At 35.9% G+C, this 17359-nt stretch overlaps 1 protein-coding gene across 2 annotated transcripts; it reads right to left on the bottom strand.

Moving 5' to 3' along the window:
- Positions 1-1577: 1577 nt before the first annotated feature.
- On the bottom strand, positions 1578-16506 carry LOC135614640 (calmodulin-binding transcription activator 3-like). 2 transcript variants are annotated; one of them, XM_065112206.1, is made up of 13 exons: positions 16110-16506; positions 15205-15324; positions 14894-15009; positions 12889-12977; positions 10597-10639; positions 8265-8442; positions 8019-8141; positions 7604-7935; positions 6282-6668; positions 5426-6126; positions 4764-5343; positions 3223-3546; positions 1578-1911 (listed from the first exon to the last, which is right to left on the bottom strand). In XM_065112206.1, exons 1-13 carry the CDS (start codon positions 16147-16149, stop codon positions 1804-1806), a joined length of 3141 nt encoding a protein of 1046 aa, XP_064968278.1. In that variant the 5' UTR covers positions 16150-16506; the 3' UTR covers positions 1578-1803. The 2 variants fall into 2 exon arrangements, with proteins under 2 accessions (XP_064968278.1, XP_064968277.1); XM_065112205.1 differs by having other exon boundaries at positions 8019-8144.
- Positions 16507-17359: the final 853 nt, after the last annotated feature.

The following is a 17359-nucleotide window of genomic DNA, read 5'->3' on the forward strand; positions in this document are numbered from 1 at the left end:
AGACGGGTGACAAAGGGAAGGGAAAAATCTCTCTTTTCCAAATCTAATATTAATAAAAACAACAATCAGTATTTGTCATCGGTTTTTCCAAATCTAAACGAAGTATAGTATTGGCAACGAAAAACAAAACCATTATTAACAATTCAGGTCGATTTTGTTTGGATCATCGAAAGTGAAAAATGATATCTCGAGTAAAGGTTTTTTTTTAAGTCGAATTTATAAAATCTTGACTGGGGAATGATTATTTGACTATCCAAAAATTATCAAAATGGATCTTTCTTCTACTTAGGAACTCCATTTCTTGAACCAACCTACAGTATTCTACGGAGCAGTCGCTTCCTTGGCTAGCTTTTGATGCAACATATAAACTCTTTTTTAAGTTTTGGATCACATAGCTGTAATTGTAACTATAGGTGTTGGAAACTATTACCATTATCATTCATTAAGCATCGAAACTGCTTTTGGTGATATGAAAGATCAACCTTACAACCACTTGATAATTACACAATAAAATAAAGAATATATATATATATTTAAATCCTAATTATTTTTACTGTGTCAATTAACCTAGCTGTTAGACTACTAATAGAAAATCTCACCACTTGCACACAAATAAAAAAAAGTGACAATACCAAATCACACAGGCTAAATTATAATTTACCCTGATCACTATATGAAAAATGCGAGACCTACACACAAGATGGCAAATGAAAATAAGTCATCCGAGACACTGCAAAGTGTGCTTGCAAAGATTTTTGAGTCTACAACTTGGAAGTGCGTGACTTGAATTTGAACCAAAATATTACTTTCAAAAGCTAGTAACGGAATGGATTTGTATTGTACGGAGAATTAGTCCATCAGCGAAAAAGTAAAACGTATACTTGTTTCATTTAAAGAGAAACAAACAAACCACTATGCAAAACACAATTTAAAGCAAAAAAACATTAAAAAGAAATATATATCAGTAGAAAAATGATCCCTATTAATATGTCAGAAACATCAGAAAAGTGACTGGGATTAAACATAGAAATTAGAGAACATGGCGTTCCGGGCAGTAACAGACCATGAACCGGTATCAAACAGTCAACATACAAAAAAATAATCTATCCACAACGAGTTACAAACTAAATCAAGGAAGCAAATTAATAGAATGTCACACAATTTGGAAGGAGACAAATAAATGGTTAGAAGAAATAGTCAATTTCAAGGGGGGGAGAGAGAGAGAGAGAGAGACAATATTTGACTTTTCTCTCTGATTCCGCCTCTGACTTCTACTGTACCAAAGCATGATAACTATACTTCAGAAGCCATGAAACTTACATTAGTGGAAACCGAAGTCACGCACATCTTTATCATACAACTACTGAAAGCAGCATAAGCAGAACAGGGCCATTGACATCATGCATCCTCTCAACAGAACTCTTCCTTGATATACAAAACTAAGAGCTGTGTCAGATTAAAGTAAAAACACAATGGCATAGCAGAATCAAAACCATAATCTAGTATGCAATACCAATTTTTTTCTCCACGGCACAAACTACATTAATAATTTATGTATGTAACTCCCAGCTTGTCCATGGTACAATGTACAAACTATATTCGAGTTCATTCCAGCTCTTCAGTACAGCTATTATTGTTGCTCATAATATATCAGCTACATGCATGACACACGCCAAATGCAACTTAACTGTATCTAGGAGGTTATGATTAGTGGAGGATGATTTACAGTAGCAGTTAATGGACTAGAGGTGGTACTATGATGCAAATATTTAACATATGAATTACAAATAAAGTTCAACCTCATCAAGCACTGGGCATCAGCGTGTCACCTTCCAAGAACTCTTCTAGCTCAACCATGAAATCCCCATCTGCATTCTCCTCTGACTCATTGTCAACGCTTTCTTCCATTGCCTGTAAAAAATAAAAATATACAAGTCCCAGTGTCAAAATTATATTAGGTGCTAGTGTGCAGTATACCAAACAAATAGTCAATTACATGATGATCATATTCATTTACAACGATTCATTAGGTTTTATCAGCTAGCCACACTCATACTAGTAATGATCTTACCATCACGGCCACCTAAACCAAGGCCCACATTTTTCCTGAAAGAGTCCAGGGATTAATGACGATCCAGAGGTTGCCATGTCTCAACCCTAATTCATGCATTTGAGCTCAGTCGACACCTTCAGGCAAGCCCATTTCAAGAATCAGTCCTACAGCATTTTATAGAACTACTAGGTCCAAGCCATCAGAAACCTGACTAGTCTAATTGCACTAGCCACAACTGGCTGAAGGGTCAAAATCCTAGTTTTTCGGTCGAAGCATGGTCCAGGCATGAGCCACCCCATTCCACTGGCATCCCAAAATCTAAGCAGAACAACTTTTGGACTAAACATGGTAGTTTCCTAGCTTACATATCAAAATATCTCCCAAAGAGCATTAATTTTTACCAACCCTGTCCTATTTAGAAGCATGGTCTGAAGGGTGCAGAACTTGGAAAACTGGATTACATCATCCCAGTGATGCATGCAGGATGATAAATGATATCTATAGTTGCATAACCAACATGTTCAGGGTTGCTATCTCAAAAAAATAAGGAAAGAACTAGAAGAATGTTAAGGATGGGGAAGACACTGCAATGATTTGAGCCAATTTTATTCTAGCCTCAGTAAGCTGAAGAACACAGCATGCCATTTGGAACAATGAATTACATCATCCCAGTGATGCATGCAGGATAGTATATGATATCTACAATTTGCATAAACCACATGTTCATGGTTACTATCTCAAAAGACACTATGTTTTCATTCTGGACTCCCTAATCTGAATAACACATTGTTAAGAGAACAATAAAGATTTTGCATAACAGTATGCCAAAATACAGACACACAGATGGAACAAGAACATCAGGTGAAACAGAATACAAAGTTGAAATGGAAGGATTTGATACCAGACATCAGCTATAAGAGAACTTCAAACATCTCATATGTGCTACTTAAACCAAGCTCACAACTAAGCAATATAATATAGAGAATATGATAGAAGACAAAACTTTGAGGGAACTACAGAATCATAGTTCCCAATATGACGAAAGATGAGACACTATGGCTTGTTAGTTTAAAATACCTACAAACTCTTAAGACATACTAGATCAAAAATTTGGTCTGTTGGTATGCCATGGAAGTAGAACAAATCCAAGTAAAAGAAAAAAGAGCTACCTTGGACTCCTGGAAGTCTGTAACAACAGCTAGAAGTCTTCGATACTGATCTCTAGCTTCTGGATATTGAACCATAGACTTCACCCTTGCAAGTGCCTTCTGCATTCTAGCTTCTGTCTGTCTTCTGCCTTCTTGCAAGAAATCATAATCATCTTCCTTTTTAGGTTGACATTGCATGGTAGTGCCCTCCAAAAGACCTTCAGATCGAAAGCCACGTAAGCCACTTCCTTTACGCCTCCAACGCAATATAGCTTTCTCCACAATTCCTACTGACCACACAATTTTTCGATATCGTTTCCTCACTTGATGGCCACGTACATGAGCCTAGTCATTAGAACAAGAACATAAATAAATAACTAATAGATGACAATAAGTACTTGTAACAAAAACAGATTAGCAGCTGAATGGGTACAGTGCTTGACTTTCATGCAAATTAAGTCAACATTTTTCTTTACTGAATTAATCATTAATGTTATAGAACCAATTGAAGTAAAAGAAAATCATAATTTAAAGAAAAAAAATACTTGAAATGGCAGGAAAAAACACAATATTTGACACTCAAAATTATCACCCCTTACACAACAAATTTCAAGTTTCAACATTAGTCTCTATTGAGTTAATAGTCAAAATTATAAATCAAAACAAAAACCAAAGTCATAGTTTAAACAGAATATTTACGACCAATTTTACAAAGAATTGTTACTTGATAAATTCAGGTTATCTATTAACTTAGGAAAGTGTATCAGCATAAATAGCCTTCCTCATCAATAGATTCTCCTTGACTGAATGGGAAGCCAGTCAAACTGCTGCTCGGTCACTGAACCTTCCCATGTTTTACCTACTTTAGATTCATCTACTGATAGAAAAATTTGCAACTAGGCCTTAAATTTCTTGAGTTATGAAGAAAGTGACTTCTGCAACGAAATCTTGGCCATTTCGCAAAAATGAGACAACAAGAATTGGAGAGTAATGATGTATATTGGACTGTGGATGAGAAACCGGATTGTTTATCACTGTAATCTTCAAGGCTTTACTATATTCAGGAATTGGAATCTGATAAAAGTTACTTGGGGAACTAGACTAGTTAACAAACAAATGGACAACAAAAGAAAGCTGAGTCATCAAGAACATGGTTATCATGCAAACATGATGGACATGCATGCAAGCACAATGAGAATAAATTTTTTTCTGGTAATGCAAGATAACTAACACAATGGTGATTGACTGATGCCCAGGGCTGATATCATATGACTTCATTACAGCTTAAAACCTGAATGACAATGATGGGTTTGTATCAGGATAATATGCAATCATGTTTATGTTCTACAGCTACACAAAACTATGTGCATGTAACATGCTGAACATGTATCTGATGTGTTTGAGACCTAGTAGCTCTATCATTAGTATGAAAAGCTGCATAACAGCAAAACAAAGTAAATGGAGTAAAAATACTATAGGCAACCAAGAACATGGGTGGACAACACAAGTAGCAAAACGCATGGAAAATACACAAGCAAAGTGATCAATCAAGAACATCAGACCTGGATCTTGACTATCCGTTGCCTAATAATCAAAAACTCCTTTCTCCCTTTCCATCCTCTGAACTTGTTTTGTATACGAATGGCAGCAGCATGCAGAGGCGTATCATATTGTCCTGATTTATGTGACTTGATAGATATAAGTGAAAGTGCATGTTCATCTGATATTCCAGACTTGTCATCTCCATACTCAACAATCTTCTTTCTGTGGAATGACTGCACTCTAAAAACTTGGTAAATGCGAGCTGCAGCTTGAGAAGCATTCCGAACAGCACTTAATGTGTCCTTCAGTGAAAGTCCGGCCTGCACGTCTCCCTCAGCAACCTCAAGAGCACTCCGTTCTGCATCATCTTCAATACCCGTCAAGCTAGCAATTTCTGGTAGATCACTTTCTTTTGTGTCTATAGTGAGGGCCAAAAGATGGCTTGTCAAAGATGACTCTGCCAGGAAACCAGCAATGCCTTTGTGACCATTTGCTGATGCTAAATCTGCAGGTGTTCTTCCTGAAGGAAACTCAGGGGATGGGTCTGTCAATAAACCAGGTGCTGCACCCATTGCAATGAGGGTACCAACTGTCCACTCCCTGAAAAAGAAAGAGAGAGAAACTCAAATTTAACTAATCAAGAACGTATATGAGCTCAAAATAAAATATCTGGTGTAATCACCTTCCACAAAATGCTGCCCAGTGAAGGGCTGTCCACCCATGTACATCTCTGAAATTAATATTAACACCAGCAGTCACTATTGGTTTTATGGCCCAATAGTAATCAAGAGCAGCTGATAAATGTATCACGCCCTGCCCCTCAGTATCCCACATGCTGGGGCCTTTACCATCTTCAGCCACTTTGTGTAGAAGCCAAGTAACCAACTTCTCTCGTAATAGTGCTTCAAGCAACCGATCCTTTACATAGTCAGCAGTGTATCCTTCTCTTTCAGCTAGCTTAAGCAGAGAAGAACACTCATCAGCAGCATCCATCATAATTGAACTAATTTTACTTCTCACATGAGCTTTCTTCCTAAATATCTCTGGATCTATTTTTTGGTAGTCAATTGGACCCAAAGAAAGTAACTTATCAAGACGTATATGAAGTAGCATTTCATTTGTGTTATAAATGCAGGAACCTATATTTTCCACAGGATGAGCATTACTTCCACGAAATTCAAACTCCCTCACTTCACTGCAAGCCAATCTGTTGGAACAGGTGACGTAAAAAGGTACCCTTCCAGATTTATGTGGTGGAGCATAGCAGCGAAGAATTCCATCTCCTACAACCTCCGCTGGAACTTCAACTTCCCCAAACATGCATGACCATCTACATTTTCCAAGGTCTTCTTTCTTCTTTAAGAATGTCCCAGTAATTAAAACCTATAATATACATAAGAAAGAATGAGCAAGAGATGAAAAGATACACTACATCAATCTCAGACCATTTTAATCTCTAGTCTGACATATTTCAGAACCTACCTAGATCATTGAGAAAGGAAATAAACAAGATTCATCAATTTCGGAATCCCACTTACCTTAGTCTCCAAACCAGTATACGCCCAGTTTGGAGAGAAATCAATTATACTGAAAAGCTGGTCCTTTGAAAGCGAGGGGCTCATTATATATGCATCTAAATGTTCATGATTTGAAATGCTAGAGTCTTCAACAACATTATCACTTCCTACAGCACTCCAGTATACCCCAGAATTTGATTTCATATGTGAGTCATCAACTTCTCCAAGTTCTTTGCTCATCCACCTTGTGAAGCTATCATACTTCTTTAGGCCTTCACCTTCAATAATCGAAAGGTCCAATGATGGTTGTTTCACAATGGAAGGGCAATCGACACTTTCAGATACAGATGTCCCATTTTCCACGTTAATATTTGACGTAACAGCTGACTCGGAGTCAGGATTAGAAAGCTGCAACAGAAAATGTTAAGAATGAGATTTACCATGCCAGATGAATCACCTATAGAAAGATGAACTTCTCAAAATTCATGCAAAGAAATCAAGCCAAAAAAATTACATTAAGAACCACAGGGGCAGCAGATTCACAAATATTAACATATTTTTCAGCCCTAGATGATCATTGGCTCAATCTAGATTGTTGTAAATAATGAGAGTTCTGAATAAAATTATTTCTGGCATATCAAAATTTTGACATCTTTTTATTGTTACTAGCAACATAATTACTGGCAACATAAAAACAAATATAAATAAAAACATAACTTTAAACAAAATTATTCTCATGAATAATGCAGTTACTGGCAACATAATATTTGACATCTTTTTTGTTATTGTTATTTTATTAGAAGAAATAGAAAAATTACTGAGAGGAATTTTGAGAGGACACCTTATATCTGATCTGATGATGGTACCAATAAATAGACATCTGGTTAACAGGATTGCGTGCAAATCTTCAGAATTTATAATTGTAGGTAAACCCCTACCTCACTTTCTCCAACTCAGAAGTTATTCCAAAACCAAAAAAGGTTTGTGGTCAAGTAACCCAATTTCATAAAATGCAAAACATCTAATGCAGCAAAGTGTTGAGGTTGCCCAAAATTATGTCTTCTGGAAGTTCCAAGCTACATGCTACAATCATTTAGAAACTGGAAATGACAAAATTAACTTAAACAATGATTAGGTTAGTAATGGGAAAAAAACTTTCTTAATTTATTAAAATTATTATAGTTAAGGAAAAATTTTCTTTTCATGTGATAGGAAGATTTACAATGTCTAGTTAGATTTATGCAACGAAGCATCTAGACCTTTAAAGATCAAAATTTGCACATGATTACTCAACATAGATAAGCACAAGGTGGAAATAAATGCTGGTAGAAAAGAAATAGTACCTGCCATGCTGGCTTGTCTAACACACCAGAGCCATCTGGCCTGGTGCTGTGATTCCCATCATATAAATCTCCAAGTATCGAAGATTCAAGTTTATTATTATTTTCCACCACTGGAGGCTCTGTAAAACCAACAGATGATTGAAAAGATGGCATCTGAAATGAAGTTGCACAATGCTCCAGGACTTCATCCCATGATGTCAGATCATACTGTGTTTTGGACCCCCTAAATGATAACCCAAGACCTGTTTCATCAAATACTCTACTTATATCCTCTTGAGTAACTGAATAAAAATCTGATTTTGGTTCCGCATCATGTGTTCCCTGAAAACCACCTAGAAGGTTTTGAACAACTTCACTCGGTAGCTTTATTTAAGTAATCTAATTAACCAGACAAGATGAGAAGAGGTGAACTCACGGTTACTATCTACGGAAGGATCCGAAACATAAGGGTCCAAGAGCTGAACACTCATCATTTGTCCAGCATCATACTGCTGCATCCTAAGGAAAGGGTAGTATCTGGAACTTGTTGGATGATTATCTGCTGCATCGAATTTTGCTTTAGATACACTGAAAGAGAATGTGCATGATTGGAATATGAATCAGTGGATCTATACCTGCGTAAGATGATGCATGGCAGGTTATTATCTTGTGTAAACTATACCTGATTCAGCATCTTCATATTCTGATGTATGTGCACTGTTAGGGCTATCAACATCTGTTCCTTGGGATGGCAGCTGACTCTGACTTGTGATAGAATTAGAACAGACAGGACTATCCATATGGTTAACTCGGGGAACTTCTTCAACATCTCTAGTACGGCTGTAACTCGGTTTATGACCCTGGAGTATATTTTGAGATGAGATAATAAATTCATAACATGTGCAGATTTAAATGCAGCAACCTCTGCACAGGTTCATATTCCAAGTATATTCCATCATTGAGCATTGTAAATTCAAGCTTCAAGGTTTTAATACGTATAAGCAAAATTCATCATAATTGAAGGATAATACAGCAATTGAATGGTATTTCTTTGGTAGACAAAAAGTCATGATGGCTAGATTAGGAAAAAGTTGTAAGCTATTTTCAAATCATCAACAATCCAAGTGACTACAACAATAAACTTCCTTTTCATTAAAAGCTTATTAAAGATCGATTTTCATTAACAAAAGAAAACAAAACCTCTTGATTATAATCAACCACATTTGAAATCAATTATGAGCAAGGTTCACAGTTTCAGATACTGGACCTGTACCTGTCCATGGACAGACAGGTACGACAGTCTGTTTCAGGCTTTCAGCATACCATGAACGTAACATTAATGTACCGCGAACTGTTAAAGGGTGGGGAGGACGAAGGAAGACGAAGCAGAAAGCCAAAAAAGAAGGAAAAATAGGTGGAGCAAGAAGGAAAAAGAGGAGGATGCATACTGGAGTTGGCGACGGGCAAGCAGCAAGCAGTGGCCATGCAAAACCATCGCGAGTGAAGAGGAGTCGCACACCTTACCGTAGTTTTCTAAAAGTTTTAGAAAAAAGTATTATATATATACCGGATCAAACCACCCGGTTTTGGGCTGATCTGCATACTGGCTGGTGGCTGGACCAGTAAGTACTGGCCAGACCATGCCGGACTGGTCAAAATTTCAATCCTTGGGTGTGAGATAATAAGAACATCTCCTGCCAAATAGGTAATATATCTGGAAAAGCCAAAGAATTAGCCCATAAAAGACACTTACCTTTAGGTTCACCAACGATCTTGTATTTAAAAAGAAAGCATCATCCCAAAGATACTAAAGAAGTTAAAGGAAAAATACAGATGCAAATATACGACAAGAAAGGCAGTCTCATAATTCGGCAAGCTGCCTAGAAAATGACAAAAATTGTAGCCTCAGAAAGAAACCAAAATTTAAAGAATATTGGCTAAAATAAGGCCAGTTCAGATAAGCCAAGGAATAACATAGTGCAAATCTCTAAATAAAGATTAAAGATAAAATGATGGCGTGAAGGAAAATGTATGTCATGATGCAAAATAACAACCAAACAATAAGGACCCACTATAAGAGGATATGCAAAAGTGTCATTAAGATTCCAGATAATACATACTTTTTTTCACAAATCACCTAATAGTTGCAATTCAGACAAACAAAATTTGTTTTGTTGGGCATATATACTTGTACAAAAGTGTGAAACTAATTGTACTTAACACTCCCAAAATGTTTATTTGTATGAATGCCTTTGTAAACCCAAATATTGCACACATTCATCTGTGTACAGGAGTCAAATTAACCCTACTTAAACATTAGCCATCGTGATTCATTTTTCGCCCTTAGTATTTTTCATTAATATGCTTCACAAATGCCCCACTAAATATTCTTGTGAACAATGGTTCTTGACAGATTTTATTAAACATCAATTTACAACTTTAGTTATGTCATTTGATTGATGTAGAGCATTTTTGCCATCAAAATGTCCTCTATCCACAAAGTTACCAGTAAACTAATTGGACTTACAAGAAAATCCATACAAATGAAAATTTTTAAAGAATAAATATGCAATTTGACAAATTGTATGTATATGAAAGAAACCTCAGAAAGCAATTGTAGAAACAAGACAAGAAGCAGAAGCAAAATAGATCAAACTCATGAGATGTTTACTAAATGGCCTAGCAGTAACAACTGTAATTTTTACTGCAGTTACCCTCATTTGAAAGCATGGAAATGAATGTTGTGAAAATAGATACAGGATTTTGAAGTTTGGGAGGGAAAATAAGCCCACAATGGTCAATTTTCTATATTTTTTATTGACTCACAAGGATGGAATTTCCAATCCACCAAAATATGGTTTTCACCAAGTTGACTCATAAACAAACACAATAAATACTTGTCACTTCATAGAACTTCAAGAAATGATTAAGTCAGGAACTAACAAACATTAAGGGATAACAAAAAATCTAAAAATGTCAAACAAATTAAAATGAGAAGATAAGTTAATTGCAACCTTGACTTCAAGATAGTGAACAAGAACAATGTGCATGAAGTCCCTGCATCAAAAGATATCAAAAGAGTAGTGTTATCACAAAATTCAAAGTCAATAAGCAACCATGGGCTGCAAATGAGAGCATAAAGTTCATACTGTTGCTGAAAACATCCAAGAAGTATGAAAAGAATGCAGAAAGACACTTACATAGCACAAATATAGATATAGATAATTATTTGATATTTATCATCATAGGAAAACTTCTTTCCAGTGAAAACCTGCAACTTTTGTTTAACTATGTTATACTTCATGTTGTGACAAACTTTCCCTACAGATCTGCATTCTTCAATGGCATAACTCAGCTTTCTGGAGTACAGAAAACAACAAAGAAAAGCCTCCATTTATGATGTGGAGTAATGAATTTTAATTTATTTTGGTAAAAAGATCAGCTTATTAATTTGCCTCCAACTAACCTCTATAGGAACTGGCTGAAAAAGACCAGCATTTGGTTGACATTAAAGAAAAATAAAAATTATCCAATAATATTCTGAAACCTTCTCAACATAGAGAATTGGCTCAAAATCCAGTTGCATTTTTTATTCTTATGATGTGTATGTGAATGGAATGAAATTCTTCTGCCTAAATTTGGATTAGGATATTAGCACTAATTCTAGAGGGTTGTGTCAGGTTGACCACAAGTCATGGGATCCCAGTTAGCCTTATATTGTTGTCAGAGGTTAGCGTCTAGAATAAGCCCCAGACTGCATAGGCGATTCTTTCCTAGACTACTATATGTATTCATACACAACTAAGTAATTTGGAGTATATTAACAGATGAATGTAGAAAAATCATGATACAGATGATCCTTGCATGTTCTTATTGTTGAAGTCTATTTGCTTCACCAATCTGTAATGTTTTCAAGTGCTTTTAAATGTCAGTAACAAAAATGCAAGATCTAGAGTACATAAAAATGAAAAAACTAAAAAGGAGACAGGAAATCACATGATGTTTATGTATATGCTGACTAAGATAATGATAACCGTATTTCTTTCTTTAAAATTGAACTGAGCAATCACTTCCATATTGCAAAGTTATCTGACATCTATGTAACCTTATTATTACCTCCATGGCTGATCCACCGATTGATGGAAAAAATCTTGCTATGGTGACAGTGATGTTATAAGCTGGATAAAATTTAACAACAGAATTCAAGGTTTTATATGATTTTCACGTTTCAATCAAATAGGAAGAAAGAGAAGTCTAACATATTTTTATTATTGTTATTATTATCTTGATGAACAATAGAAGGTCAATATGTTGGCATCAGCCCTAAGACCTAAACAATTAATAACAGATCTGTCTAGCATCATTGTGATTGTACTATTACTAATACTAGCAGTTACTGTATAGCTAACAGCTCTTGCAAGTATTTTCCTGAAATTTGATAGTTATGCACAGCTAACCAAGACATGACGAGCATATTTTACAATTAAATGTTGGATTGCAGAAACAAAATCATTTAAGAAATAAGTAAAAGAGTAGAAAATTGAAAGAAAAAAAAAATTATCCGGAAGGGGAACTTGAGCTTCTAGTTCGAGGGTCATGAAAAAAGAAAAGACAACAAACTTGCTACAAAAGAGAAAAGTCACTTTGGCCCCTTGCAATGCTCAATGCCTCTTGAATCATTATGATACAATTTTCAAATTGAACACGTCATACTTGAGAATTTTGTGTGGTGAATTTCCTGCTGAATAAGTTTGATCAAAACTTCTAATAAACATAGTTTGGTATCGTACATATTCACAATTGATATTAGTTGGAAAATCATACTCCATACTCTGATGAAACTAGAAATTTGCTGACTTGGCTAACTCTAAAATGAACATTTGTCACCTCTTTCTACTGCATATTGGCTATAAGCATTAGACAAAGATCAACTAGTAGTGTTTCCTATATATTGTGATCACTTGCATTGTAAGCACTTGATTCTATGTTACATTTACACCAACAGGTAGGTAGACAAATGGTCAGTTTATTCCTCTGGTAGACAAATGGTCAGTTTATCACATAAAAAATGAAGAAATCCTCGAATCGAACACATTCATATAATTAGGGTTTCAGAACACCAGAGGATGTTTAAAGTTTAAACAAGCTCAGTGTTTTATAAGGTCATGCTTCAAAATGTTCAGAGTTCAAAGAAAAATAGAAATTATATGAAAGTATCAAAGTAATCAATATGCATGCAAAATTTTGCATAAGATATCACAAAACAGACAACAGAGCACAAAAGAAAACTTTGTTCCACAACTTACTCTTCCAGCATCCAATAACTCCGTCTTTGAAAATTTTCATTTTCTTCACCATGAGCATAATAGCAATGAAGCACATCAATACTTCCAGCCTGAAAACAAGTTCAATATTTACAAAGATGTAGCATCCAACAATATAACGTTCTTAAAAAAGCAACTCTGTTACATGCTATAAAAAATTCGAAACCAAAAGTGTAGCTCATTATCATATTCATGCCGGTACAGTAGTAGGTAAACTGGAAGGGGAACGTGAGATGACTTTAGGTTTTGTTGATTTACATAACGATTATATTGAAAAAGACCAAAGTCGCAATATTTTTCTCACTCACGAATGGGTCTCTATGCTAGGCGTTCTGCCCGTGGCTTCAGAGGGTTTTCATGGTTGGCATATGCCTGCTCTTACTGAAATCTCTGGGGATGATTCCGTACTACAGTTTGGCACAGGAACTTTAGAACACCCTTGGGGAAATGCACCTGGTGCAGTAGCTAATAGGGTGGCTTTAGAAGTGTGTGTACAAGTCATAATGATGAACGTGATCTTGCTCGTGAAGGTAATAAAATTATCCATGAAGCTAGCAAATGGAGCCTTGAACTAGCCGCTGCTTGTGAAGTATGGAAAGAAATCAAATTCGAATTTGAACCAGCAGATAAGCTAGATAAAGAGAAAAGGTAAGTGTGCATAATTCAGTAATTTCTGTTTGTTCTCCTAATTGATTGCATTATAAGCAAACTAGGAAGTGCTTTCACCAATAAGAACAAATATCAATTGCCAATCTCATATTTCACAAACATAGTATTCAGAACCCAAAAAAATTGTACAAAATTGTATTGAGAGCAGCAATCATGTTGCCTTGCTCCAGTGCAATAGTAAGTATATATGCTTCAATAATCTGTATGAGAGATCAGTAGGGATGAACCTGAAAAGACTCAGCTACACTATAGGTCAAATAGGCTAAAACCATGTCACATGACTCATTCCTGGTGCCCAGCCCGACCTATGATTGCAAAACAACAAAATTATCGAAGCCTAATCTAATATCTGATTGACTAGTGTTCTTTTTCCATTGGCTTAAAGGAAGAGAGGAAGCAGGTTCTACAGATAAAAGAAATTGTAATTCATAAGTAATGGGTTCTCACATGTTACATAATTACAAGGAAACAAACACTTTTTCAGAAATCAGCGGATCTGAGCAAAGATTGATCTACCCGATAAATATAAGCACAAGTGGCTTGGAATCCTGATGTCCAAACTGAAGCAAGATTGACAAGGATGGGCCAACTGAACCTAAATGACATCATGATATCTTTTTTCAGGTTTTGAGCTCTCAAGAATCATTACGATGATGGCAGCCTTCATCATTGTCAATATGCTAGTGTCATGCCTAGCAGTATCTGCCACTGACATAGAAGGCTGTAGAGGTAGATTCCCCTATAACCACATAAATGAGCACAAACTAGGAGCTAGATCTTCCATAGGCAGATTGTCTCATGCTGCCAGTGAAAGAGAAAAAAGGAAAGAAGGAAGAGAACAGGAAAACGTACACATGCAGCTCTATGTAATTAAGAATGTTTACAAAGCTCATTATATATAATTTTATGTCTTTTCCATAATTCACATGGTTAAATTTTATAAATTATTTTCCGCTACAGTTGAACGTGTCATCTGCATTCGAAGAAGTAAAATATCCATTCATGTAAAAAATTGTGCTTTCATCTGTGTCTATACATGAAAATGATCCTGATTAATAATAATTTATAACAAATTCTATAAAACACTATCCATGCCTCTGGAAGGCTTGGATAGTAATTATGATTTATGTCCAAGGTGTTAGGTGCCAAAAATCATGCATGTGCTATGAGTATGAGTGGAACACCACATACAAGCCAATGTACCAGGGGATACATAAATACCACAACAGAACATTACCATGAAGGCATAACCAACAAGTGTGCATTGTTTTACTCATCGAGGAACACAAATAGAAGACGCCAATCCAATATAACTTACTTTTAGCCTCTCATGAGCTTCTTTCACAGTCTTTCCATCTTTTTTCTTTCTCCAGTTATGGCCATCCTTCCTGAAGTATCTCAATACTTTACGATCAAAGAGGAAAAGAGATCCACCTGGGGCAAAACACATGAAGAATATGTTGCTCTTCCAAACATAAATACCATAAATAGGCATATAAGCAACTTGAGAACAATTCAAACAACTAAACTATTAGGTGTTTGTACCAAAACACTATATGTCAATCAGCAAATGTGACTAACCCAGTGAAGAAAAAAAATTAGACCCTGACTTGCAATAAAAGATCATACTTGGTGGTTTATTCGGTGGCTCTGGTGCAATACGAAATTTCTGATAGTTCCGAAGTATTTCACAGATTTCAGCAGGTCGTAACCAGCGATGTTGTGCTTCCAGAAGTATCTGCTCAATATCTGTGCATGCATAAGGAGATAATTGTATCAGCAAAAAAAAAAAAGATAAACAATTGTCGTCGACCATCTAGAAGTGGAGATAAGTAATTCGGAATCAGTCAGTATTTTATTCAGCTTATGACTCTGGACATATATTGAAAGGTTGACATGGTGAGAAGAAAGCAGAGTTATGTTAATGACTTTAGACATATGATCAAAACTAAATATGAATCAAAAGAACAGAGATTCATTAAATTTTGTCACTACCAAAGTACCATCAGTGGTGTGGATTATTAGTTGTGCATACAAATGAAACGACCAGAAAATATTACTTGCCATAGAGAAAAGGAAATCAAATACATGAAAGAAAATCGTACATTCTTAATATTTTGTACAATAATTTTCTCACAAAATTGCACCACTGGAGAGGGGATTCTCTCAAACAACTACACCGCTGCATCCGAAAATGTAACTAAAAAGTGTATTTTCCTCCAAACAAACAAATGAATGACTTTCCTCTTGAGTTACAGTGTTTCCCATGTCAAACAACATATATATTTGGAATTCCAGATAGAATTCAATGGACAAGGCAAATTGGAATGAGACTCCCAAAGGGACTTCAAGCAGCATCGTCCACCCATAAAGAGAAACATTACACAACAATGACAATCATATAGAATATATAATTAGTATGGGAAAAATATATAACCTCAACACGAGACAAGGGATGTGACGAAAGAGACTATCAACGTCATCAAAGAAGAATAATAGGAAACAAGAAGGAAGAAGAAGAACCAAATCCTCACCCAGTTGAGGGGTCAGTGAAAACCGCCTGGTCTCCGCCATCGATTACCCACAAAAAAAATCAAATATCCGAGACTCGATCACCAAACCCTAGCGCTTCTAGTATCAGAATCAGAAGCCCTAGAGCCGACCCTGCAGCGGCAGCACCACCAGATCCGTCTATCCCGGGAATCAATAAACCGGACCGAATCGACGAATCTTCCCGGAAAAGAAGATTCTACCACCAGTTTCTCGGGGATCCACAAAGCAGATCGGAAGTGTCGCTTCACAGGGAGTAATATCGATACTGGTGGTTCTACAGATCAGGAACCTGAAGCCGAAAGGAGCAAGCGAACCTTCAACGAAGCAACGACAAAGAAGCCGCCGAGTTGGACCGCGCCAGAGAAGAGCACTCACTAAATGGCGCGATTCGACGAGAATGACCCTAAACGCCCACTTATATTAACTTTCTTGCCGCCATGAATCCCACGTCCATTAACGGCGTCAATAAAGTGAAGGGTTAGATTTATGCGGAAAGACACTTCGGTGGTGCCCGTTAACGGCGTCAAGAAGCCATTTTCCGTTGCATCTATCTTCGGATGGTTGCCACGTGTATTATTTATTATATAGTTATAATATTTTTTCGACAGGATTATAATATTTTTTAATCTTCATAAGCATAAACATAAATAGCATAATTAACTTTAAAATTAAATTTTATGACAAATATAATATTTTTACCTTATTCAAAAATACTTGACATATCTATCATTTCAAATATTAAAAAAGGTACATACATATTTACAAAATTCGATCGAATGCATACCCGCAGAATATTATACTTCCAAAGAATAGATGTAATTTAGAGTTTCCATTAGCAATCAAATAATGTCAACAAATTAACCATAACGACGTGTACGTAAAGCTATAGATTTCACAATGATATTTATGCTAAGCTTGTTTTTACCTTTTTGTTTTATTGATTTAATTGTTCTTTTCCTGAACGAAACACTAATACTGAGGACAGTAACACTAAATGAGCAACCAACCAGCTCGTCATTCGTCTCCGCCTATGATGTCGATAATAAGGTCCTTGACATACTTTAATGTCACATGAATAGTTGTTGGGACTCATTAACATGCGAATCATGATCTGTCCACTTCAGTATCTTGTAAGTGGGAGACATATAAAGCAGGATATGCTAATTAATGCGACGCGTTCCTTCCGACTTATCAAAGCATGACGTGTAAGTTAAGAAAACATTTGTTGTGA

Source organism: Musa acuminata, chromosome BXJ2-6 (genome assembly GCF_036884655.1).
Source record: "Musa acuminata AAA Group cultivar baxijiao chromosome BXJ2-6, Cavendish_Baxijiao_AAA, whole genome shotgun sequence".
Lineage (NCBI taxonomy): Eukaryota > Viridiplantae > Streptophyta > Magnoliopsida > Zingiberales > Musaceae > Musa > Musa acuminata.